The following is a 10,515-nucleotide window of genomic DNA, read 5'->3' on the forward strand; positions in this document are numbered from 1 at the left end:
GTCGCATCCTTTCGGTACGGGGGAATGCCCCTCTTCTCAAACTGCGACAAAGTGTTACACATGTTCTTGAAATTTTGAATAATTCTTACAGAAGTAACTCTTAGAACTGTTAAAATCTATCTTCAACAGATGAACTTCTTATTAAGGGGATATGACCTTCATGTCTGCCTCCAGTATCTTGCCCAAAGATTCCCAATGAAAAAAAAACCCTTACTTTTCTACTACTCCTCCAACCATTTTTGGTAATTCATTGTTATTTCCCTTTGTTTTGTAGGCTCGTCCAAAAGGAGAAGGCCTGACTCCATACCAGGGCAAGAAACGCTGCTTTGGTGAATATAAGTGCCCCAAATGCAAGAGAAAATGGATGAGTGGAAACTCCTGGGCTAACATGGGACAAGAATGTATCAAGTGCCACATTAATGTTTATCCTCACAAACAGGTAGGATAAGTGCAGACCTGCTGGCATACAGGCTTGGAACTAGGAATGCTCTTGACTTTGTAAAGTGTGGCTAAGACTTAAACAGGACTTAACATGGACCAGAACGTGCCACAGAAAATCGTTTCCCAGATAAGCTGCTGTTCTCAGTCCTGGAAATTCGGACTGGAGCCATCAGAGTTGGAAAATTTGAATGTCCTGTCTTTCAATAAAAACACCTCCAAAAAAAAAAATCTTTACCTGCCTTTATGATAAAAAACAGACTATGGGGCCTTATAATCTGAGATGGAGTGCAACAAGTTTAGGGGTAGCAATGGGCCTCCTAGTTTTTCTGATTCTATTCGTATTTACACCAATTTAGCGTTTCATTCCACTGGTGTCAGTGGAGTTATTTCCCGTGTGTACTACTTTTTTCACCCGTTGAAATAATATTGGACTTGGTCAAGAGGCTATGTCTATTTATTAAAGGTTAGTGATAAAAGAACAATACTAAGATGCCTGCCTACAGAATTCCATGGTTAATGGCAGTAAAGCAAGACAACCTGGTTAAAGACAAGTTTCTCAGTTTCCTTAATAACAAGCAAAGAACTTAGAGAGAAAACCTTCTATTAAGCTGAAAGGGTGAAATCTAAGTAGCTCTACTAGAAAAGCTGTATCAGCCTTCCTGTCAGCTGTAGCTCACGTGTTACACACAGCCTTCTTCCCTGCTCCCTGTGGATTGCAGTTTCATCTATCCCTTGAGGTAATTTCCTGCATTTCCAGCTCACAAAGGGAAAACTGACTGTCATTTCCTGCTTGTATCCCCCCAGAATTGCTCTCAAGCAGTCAACCAGTTCAGCAGTCTTTACAGGAAGACAGACAGACCAACCGCATGAGCTTATACCCCTTGTTTCCCTGACACACCAGGCTACAGTCTGGCTGTCAAAGCTGAATTTTCATGCAGAAAGTCACTTTTGACAACCCCATGGAAAATAAATTTGCCTATCATGAAAAAACTTGAGGGGAATTTCACAATATTGCAGAAAATTGCTGTGAATGGAAAAGGTGAGAATTATTTTAAAAGAGTTTGGGAGTTGTGATTTGTCTCAGGTGCAATTCATCGTAACTGAATCTCAGTAATACAGTTCTGCATGGGTCAAGTTACCTGCCTCCCACTCAGAGAGACTGCTCAAACCATAGACGTAAACTGTTTGGATGTACTTACAGTAGGTGCAGAGGAAATTCCATCACGAGTGTTAGGTGTCTCATTAGTTACCTAAATACTTGCAAAATGCCTATAAAAAGCTCTTTCCTTGGGCTCATAAAGAACACTTCATACCATTTCATGGTATTTTGGAGGGAGGCAGGTGTCAGGGGAAAAAGAAATAATTAAGGAGGATACTGTGTCTTTATTACGATGAAAAGACAGATGAATATTGACTGACTCCCATCACTATGTTTCCATGCCCTTCCCTAAGGCCACCATAACTCAGAATGTAGAAGAGCTTTGCTCTTCTTATCTATCCATGTGTTCATGTCCAACCAGCAGGTATTTCAGGTATTTGAGAACTTCAAGACATGAGTGTCTTTTAGCTAGGCTACCAGATATAAATAACTTGCAGCCCGTCGCTAGTGCTCTTCCCCAAAATTGGAACTTAAAACCTCAAGTTGAAACATTTTACATCCTGTTGATGCTTGTCGGTCTACTTCTATTTCTCAGTATTACTCTCATCATTCTTTCTAGCCCTTTTCATTCTTCTAGTGGTGCCCCATGCTGCTTCTGATTCAACATACCAACAGAATCCAGACAGTAAACAGCATCAGTTCACGCACAGAGGCAGCAGCAAACGAGAGCTAACAAGCTGCGTGAGGTCAGCACTGCTTCTTGACAGAGCCGTGTTTGCTAACCCATACCTGTTTTTTGTCCAAGCATCCAGGTCCGCTCCACAATCTCTAAACGTTTTATTAACATTTACCTGTGTGGTGTTATTCTGCAACATTCGGAAAATACACTTTGCCCCCTCTCCAGCACTCTTACATTAATGGCTGTATTTTATAAAAGCACAGTTAAAGCGTAAAAAACCCCCAAACTTACTGTGCATGTAAGTTTGTTTTAGTAGGGTTTTTTTTAATTAACACTGCTACACCACCATAGCATATTCAGTATATATTTCCTATTTGTTCTTTAGATTTTGATTACATTGTTGGCACCTACAACAATGTCCTCATTCATGTTTGAGTTGCTATGCACTTCTAGAAGTTTCCAGCAAGCACTTCCCCCCCCACCCCGCCCCCGTCTACATTAGTGGATGTCCTCAGTTAATTATGTGCTTCTACTGCCTTTATTATATGGGATGAGAGTGTTTTCACTCTCATCTGAATCTTCCATTTGATAGTTTTTCCAACTTAAACAGCTCATCTAAGAAAAGACGCTACCTATCCCTAGAAGACTTGTTTCTATTGTGCCATTTTAATTCCATTCAAGAAAAAGAAATCAATATTGCTGTTTTGCAGTGTCTAGTCTTTCACTTCAAAGTCAGCCCACTATGTGATGTGATCATAGTGCAAGTGGATTTGTAACTGGATTTTTTTTTTCCAATATAACAAAACCCAGATGACTGGCCAGGACGGGACAGTGTTTATCTCTAGTGAAATAAATTATTTCTACTTCCAATCTTTCTTCTGTGCAGTATGTTGGAATTCATCATCTCCTTTTCTTACTCCTTGCCTTACCATTTGGTGAACGTGTCCATTGTGACTTAACAAATAAAGAGGTATCTTGAATTTTATTAAAAAAAAAAGGTTATTTTATCAGCAGAGGAAAATCACTGATGGTTCCTCACCATTAACTATCCTTATGCAAGTTACAAAAGCCTCCATAACTACGGAAATTAATTAACTTCAAACAACTCAGACCATGTCTAAACCCAGTCGGGTACTACATTTCCCTGGTGAGGGCCCATTATAAAAAGTCTCCATTCACAGTAGTATATATAGCATGAAAACTCATACCGGATCAGATGGACCTAACCTGTTCCACAACTGATTCTGGGTAGCAGAGGACACTTACAGAAAGGTGTGGGTGTAGACAAGACACACGCAACAACCTCCAAGGATACTTTCCCATCCTCTGGTATAGCCAAGTGAGTATCTCTGCATTTGCCCTGTTTCTCACCAAATAGATCTATCTCTGAGGATTCTTTCCAATATCTGAAATATAACCGCATGGGCCACTGAGCCTTGCTATGTCACCCTGAGTACTGGAGATTAGGATGCTTTTGTCCAATTTAGGTGAAAAAACCTGAAATCCTTATTTCAGAATTGCTTGCTATTCATTGAAGTGAATTTTATTCTCAATGGCCAGGCTTGCCCTTTTCTCCAGTCCCCATCTCCATCTCTGTATTTCATCTTTCCCAGTTGCCTTCCTCAATCTATGGACTTTTTAGTCCTGAAGGGCTTGTCCACATTGTCTCACAAGGGATGGTTCATGCATGAGTACTCTCATGTGGCTGGCTCAGACAATAATATCAGAGTACTGAAGATAGTAATCTCCACTCTGGATAGCTCTGGAGTAACTGTTCAAGCACATATACTGGGTCTGTGAATGGCTTGTGCAGTTATGCATATGATTTTGTATGCATACTTTTCCTTCGCGGGTCTCTGGAGAGGAGAGCAGCCGCACTTCCCCGCCACCTGTTTTTTGTTCCTGGAGGCTCATTTCACTCCAGGAAATGATCCCATGCCAATTCCCCACAAGGAACGTCTCCATTCGGCCCTGTGCTCTTACTCCACATACCCTATCTGTGAGAATGAGCTTTTAATCTCTCTGGCGCAGGAAAAGCCTTCTCGGTGATTTTACAGCTGTGTGTATACTTCAGCATGCTCTGTGAATACAGCTTTAAATCTCTGCATTTAAGAGTGATGGTGGAGCATGTATTTATAAGAAGTAACACAAGAGCCTGATATCAGAGCTGCTTGCCAATTCATCCCCCAACTCATCCACAGAGCTAGAAATCAGCTGGCTCTCGCACCCGAGATACAAAGCTGTTCCTCATCCTAAGGAAGCTCTGCATGCATGTTTGTTTTCATGACTCAATTGTGTTCCTTGTTTTGCTTTTCCACTACATCCCCCAAGTGGTAATCCTCCCTGTGGGAGTGCTCACAGAAATTCACAGGACGTGGGTCAAAAATTGGAGGCCCATTGAGCCAAGCCTTGTTAAGGAGTAGGAGACCAAAGAACTACCCTGATGAAGCTGCTCTATGGCTATTCCAAAAGTAGTTTCCTGGGTAGTTACTTTAGCTACTCTAAATAAACAGACATCTCAGATGGAACTTAAACCTACATCTTATTCTTCCAAGGAATTTGGATTTTGTAGTTGTTCATGCTCTTATGCTGTTCCAGCAATGGAGCCAGTCCTTACAGCATTCACTTATAGCATTCTTGGCACTATAACAGCCTGGAGGCCGGGCTTTGGATTCTCGTTTGTTTCCCCTGCCCGCTACAGTGCAACATCTGTCCCTGTGGTTGCTTCCTGGATGGCCTCTTATCAAGGCTGCTTCTCCGACTTTGTGGCCAACTCCAGTGCTGTTGTGATGACAGCTGTTGCACTGGTGCAGAGCCAGCCAACTGGTGACTGACGTGTCTTCTGGGACACTATTTTCTTCCAGCTGTCAGGAATTTACTGGTGGACTGGAAATAATTTGATATGTAAATACGTTCTTCGTGATATCCAAGCTATTACTTCCATGGGCAGTGTAGTTGTCCCATCACCTTTCCCATATCCAGGTACATCCCCTCTCTTCTCTCAGTATGGGAAGGGATGGATGTGATCTCTCAAGCCCAATAAACTTTTCAATAGTTTCAGGCCAATTTAAATTTAATAAACCATGCCCAGCTTGCCCGTACTTGTATGGTCTGTGAGAATACAGATCATCCCAGACTGCTGCTTCTCTGAACTTTAAAAAGAAATTTTCATCATTTGGCTTATTCATTCCTAGCTGGCCTGTCCCAGAGGCATGCTGCTGACAGAGGCTGCTTGCCCTCTCTGAGCACCATGCCTCTGATCTGTAGCTTTCTCATCACTGCCTGACTGATCTACAGTAACAACCGAGGGTCTTATTAATGTCCTCATTCCCCTCAGCCAGTCGGAAAAGCAGAGTCTGCTGCTCAAGAATGCACATTGCATTTCATCCTTTTTCCCCAGTGCATAATTTTTATTGGACTCAAAATTTACAAATTCATGAAAGCATGTGTCTTGAGAGAAACGTAGCTAGCTGTGCTTCTTTAAGACTAACAATTATCCCACCAGTCATAGTTGTAGAATCCATTTCTATTCATGTATCAAATCTGCCATTTAATCATCTCATTTGTGGCACTAAGACTTGAAGTAATGATTCCAGAAAATTATTTGTGTTTTCTTACATTTGAATTTATCCATCAGTGGTGCAATCAAGTTGTTATGTTTTAGAGAAAAATAAAATGTCATTCTTCTAAATACAAACATGACCAGCCACATTATTCCATTCTGCTTTCTAGTAGAGGCGATTTTCCTCAAGGATGTCTTAGTGACGTTTTCTCTGGCATCTGACTCTTCATCAGGACAACCTTTTTGTTTTGAGGGTTTTGAGTTTCTAACCGACTTATGGGGCATACAGAGTTCATTCAGTACGTGTAGACTGGGACAGCAATAGTTCATGATCAAAAGTTAATTTGCAGGACAGGAATCGCTATATAAATTTAAATTTATTTCAGCTTCATTCCCCTGAGGCAACAGCTTTAGTTACTGCCACCAAATGCTTTCCTGTGGAGCTGCACAAGATTATTTCCACACAGCAACTACCAGGAGAAAATTAAAGAAAGATGCAGAAAAACGAAGGGTGTAAGAGTGCCCATCCCTGTAGTTTTTACTGAAAATATGAACTGCCAAATCCTGGATGCTTACATTTAAAAAAAACAAAAAACCAAACAATGAAAATTGAAGTATTTTATTTAAACTCCGCGATTAAAGGAAAAAAAGCATACCTTTCCCAGAGAAACATAGCGGGATTTCCTGTTGTTTTACAAGTTTCATTTCACCTCTAAGGAAAGGAATTATTTTTTTCAGCCAAGTAGGCTGTCCCCTTCTCCACACCCTCTCCAAACACATGGCTAAGTTTTCATGCTACCAGCCTCTCAGCAGCAGCAACAGAACTCTTTCCTCCTCAGCTATTCAGATCTTCTACAGAATTCAGGCACTCCCCAAAACTAATATGCAGCATGCAGCAGCCCAACCCTGCCACACTCCTCTTGCGCCAACATCTCCTTCCCCTCTGCTTCCACCCGGCCAAAGCTGGTGAGCATTGTCCAAGGTCAGCCTGTGCCAAGGAAGTCCAGCCTTGATGGACACACCACTCTTTGGCTGTCTAACATCCTACCCTTTTAACAAGGTGTCAAAAAAAGTTGCAAGGTGTGAAGTTACTGAAAGTCCTCCACAATTAGTAACAAAGACAAGAACAAGATCAGTTGCTTCTCAGGGTGTTGGAAGGAGGGGTTTGTGCCTTACAAGAAATCCATGACGAGAAAACAGCAAATGGAGATCAACTGGGACTTAATTTTATGCAAAAGCTGGATCAAAGGTTTTTGGGGACAAAAACCACGCAAGCACACTACCGGTTTCAAAGCCTCAGCCCTCCATCGCCTCACCAGAAACATAGCCTGGCCTCTGCTCGGATCCACTCCTTCCATCTGGCCCTTGGCAACCTGCTTTCCTGCATTCATAACCCCTCTCTCCCCAGCCTGTGTCAAAACACACTGGTAACAATAACACTTCTGAAATCAAAATGCTTTGCAGGCCAAAAAGCTGAGCTCAATCAACACGGGGGGAAAGCAAACCATGGAGAGCTATTGTTTCTGAAAACTGTCCAAAAACTCTTGGCACTTCAAGGCATTCCCAATGTCCTATGCACTATTTCCAGGAAAAATGATTCCCAAGGCCTTGCGTATTAAAAAAAAATCTGGCTTATATCAATAAACATAACTGCTGTATTTTTTCCTCTTTAATCAGAGCACAGCTAGCACGTAGAAGCAATCAGAGCTGAGTCAAATAGCCTGTTTTAAGAGCAGTGTGTCAAAACTCCAGGTTCTCTGTTGAGGAGTATTAATTAACTTCGAGGACCCCTGAACCTGAGCATTATCTTTGACTACGTTTGTGTAATGCAAGTTCTTGAAGAGAGTTTGTAGGCACATGTTGGGGGAGTAAGTGGTAGAAAAGGCAGAAGGGGAGTTTTTCTGACCAAGTAAGCTTATTCAATTTGTCTGTGTTGTGGCAGAACCGCCTGCACCAGTGGTTGTGTTGCACGCCTACAAACAGGATTGCTGGTTCTGGTCTCAAATCCTAATTTACTGACTTCCAGCAAGTCATTCAAAGCTCAGTGGGGTTACAGAGGAAGGTTCAAGGATTTAGAGGAGATGAGGGATCCATCTACCTTCCTTAGCCCCTACATGATGCAGGGAATCCAATTTGTAATCAAATTGTAAATAAAGTTAGACTCAAAGATATATAATTTGTGGCCCAGGGCAGATGAAACGTCGATGATGACATGAGTAACAACGTTGAACTGGTAACAAATCATTGGGAATCACCACTGAATTACTCCCATTTATTGTTTTGACTAGCTGTGCAGTCAGTGTTGTACTTGCAGTCCAATACAACCAAGCAAGAATTTGCAGACACCCCTTGTTCAGGATAATAGAATATGTTTTCTCATTTTAGCTATTCAGAGAACTGAGAAACCTTTCTATTTTCTGTTCTGAGCTGTTCTTTCAGTTTTAACTAGCCAAAAAAAAAAAAAAGCTTTGCATGTCTCTGTTTTTCCTATCCACAGGATCTCAAGTGAGTGGCTTTGAAATTAAGAACTTAAAAATGAAAATTTAGATGATCAGGTGTACTTTAAGATTTTACAGATAAAGAAAAGTCCTTAGGGTTTAGGGAAGGTGTGACAAGATAAAGGGCCATTAATTCTGTAATGTATATTTATCCAGTCCCTGCTCCAAGAATCATATTTTGAAGAGATAAGCAAGAGTCTAGTATCCCTGTGAGAACAGTAAGAAGTTTGACTTGTTTACAGATTTCACACCACATGCTGTCTCTATCACAGTCCCACAGAACAACCGCTGTCTTCATGGGAAGGCACTGTGCAATGAAATAGTCTTTCAGGTACATTTCAGAAAAAGAGAAGTTTTGGCTTAGAAAATTTTGTTTGTTTTTGTTTTTTATTTTTCAAACAAATTATGCACTTTATGATGTTCTACTTCATATCTTTCACCTCTCCAGCTATTAGACTTTCCAAATACTTAATGTTATTGCAGTATTTAACATGTGTATTTTATTTTCAGAATGATTGTGAAACCCTTTACATGTCATAGAAAATTAAAGAACAAAGACCTGCTAAAACCAAAGCAGCTTCATTCTTTTGCTTAGCCAAATATATCTCCAACCCTGTGATTTCACAAAGATTATTAAAAATACATAGTCAATTTATTACTCAGGTTCAGGGTTGAGTTGCGAGGTTGGGTTTTGTTTTTTATTAATAGCTTTGCAGCTCCTCTACTTCAAAAGTTTCAGCCTCAGAAATATGGGATTCAGTCCTGGGAAAACCTCATTTAGCTATGTAATATCTGTGCATGGTAAAGGCAGTTTTCTTTATGTAGCAGCTAATCCTAACATTGGTAAACCCTGCTGGCATTGCTGGGTGATGGGATTCCCATGCCTGAGGTATTAATACCTTTGGGACATCTCAGTTACTGCAGCCAAGAGAGCAGACTCTTCTGTATTACTGCTTTTATAAATATAGTCTCCAAGTCAGTCTTTCAGTGATTTGTCTATAGTAAAGTTACCACCACCTTTATGAAAAAGAATGGCATTGAGTTATGAGGCCATTCTGAACCAGTGGAGAGCTGAAAAAATACTTCATTCCTTCAGGAAAGACAGACACTACCTTTGTAATTACTAGGAGAAAGCTCAGTTAAACATAGAAGTAAGCTTCACATGCATAATGAATAGTAAAAGTGACAAAACCTTGGACCTAATGCGATTTCTCTTCACTACAGAGACCCCTGGAAAAGCCGGATGGCCTGGATGTTTCAGATCAGAGCAAAGAACATCCTCAGCATCTGTGTGAGAAGTGCAAAGTTTTGGGCTACTACTGCCGCCGTGTGCAATAAACCTTTGAAGTGGCCTCTTCCCATCCCCATCATCCTTAAAGATCCTCTGGCAGCATGCGATCAACAGCAACACAACAAATCAAGATAAAAGCTAAAATAATTGCCAATATTGCCTATCTAATAATATGCCTTACCATTAATAGAATGTAACATTTTTCCTGTGCATGCGCACGCATACATAGGTATTTACAGGACTGATTTATACACATACATATATATGTAAATTTATATATATGTACACACACATACATAAAGTGTTACTGATAGTTGTTCACAACAGAACCACCAGGTTCTACTGATTGTTTACACAGACCCTATATCATGGCCAGGTGAAATGAAGTACTATTTAATAGGCAAGGTATAATATTCACAAGGAATATATTTTATATATAAGGCTTTTGCAGAGGTTTAATAACTGTGGGGCAGCTAATTGCAAGCACTCGCCCATAACACGATCGTTATTCCTATTATATGACAAGACAAAGGAAGATGAAAAAAGCCACAGCATAAGAGAAGGAAAATGATATTCCCCGTTTTGGAGGGTCTGAGACTTTTGTGCTGCTGCTTTCTTGGACTTTTTCTATTTGTTACCATCAGTTGGGCCAGGGATTAAGCAAAGTCATTTTTGCAGGATGTGGCAAAAAAAGTGAGTAATTGTTTGAGGGTGTGGGTTTGGTAGAAAGGGAATGCTGTAATGGGACCCAGAGCATCAGGAAGGATTCCACAACGGTTTTGGAGGAGAAAAAACTGGCCTGCTTGTGCGACTAACAGATCCTTCTCTTGTCATATAATCCCACTGAAACGGCCCCTGTATGAGTATGGGTTCTTCATTAGGCCACAAGCACACTAAATTTACTGTGAACGAGAGGGGATAAGAATATTTAAACTGTCCCCAAAA

At 40.8% G+C, this 10,515-nt stretch overlaps 1 protein-coding gene across 1 annotated transcript; it reads left to right on the forward strand.

Moving 5' to 3' along the window:
- Positions 1 to 274: 274 nt before the first annotated feature.
- ZCCHC24 (zinc finger, CCHC domain containing 24) lies at positions 275 to 9,617 on the forward strand (the record flags this gene model as incomplete). Its single annotated transcript, XM_010132484.1, has 2 exons — positions 275 to 439; positions 9,504 to 9,617. Coding segments are annotated over 2 exons (279 nt in total), but the record flags the coding sequence as incomplete, so codon positions are not given.
- Positions 9,618 to 10,515: the final 898 nt, after the last annotated feature.

This window comes from Buceros rhinoceros, unplaced genomic scaffold (genome assembly GCF_000710305.1).
Source record: "Buceros rhinoceros silvestris isolate BGI_N320 unplaced genomic scaffold, ASM71030v1 scaffold16913, whole genome shotgun sequence".
Classification (NCBI taxonomy): Eukaryota; Metazoa; Chordata; class Aves; order Bucerotiformes; family Bucerotidae; genus Buceros; species Buceros rhinoceros.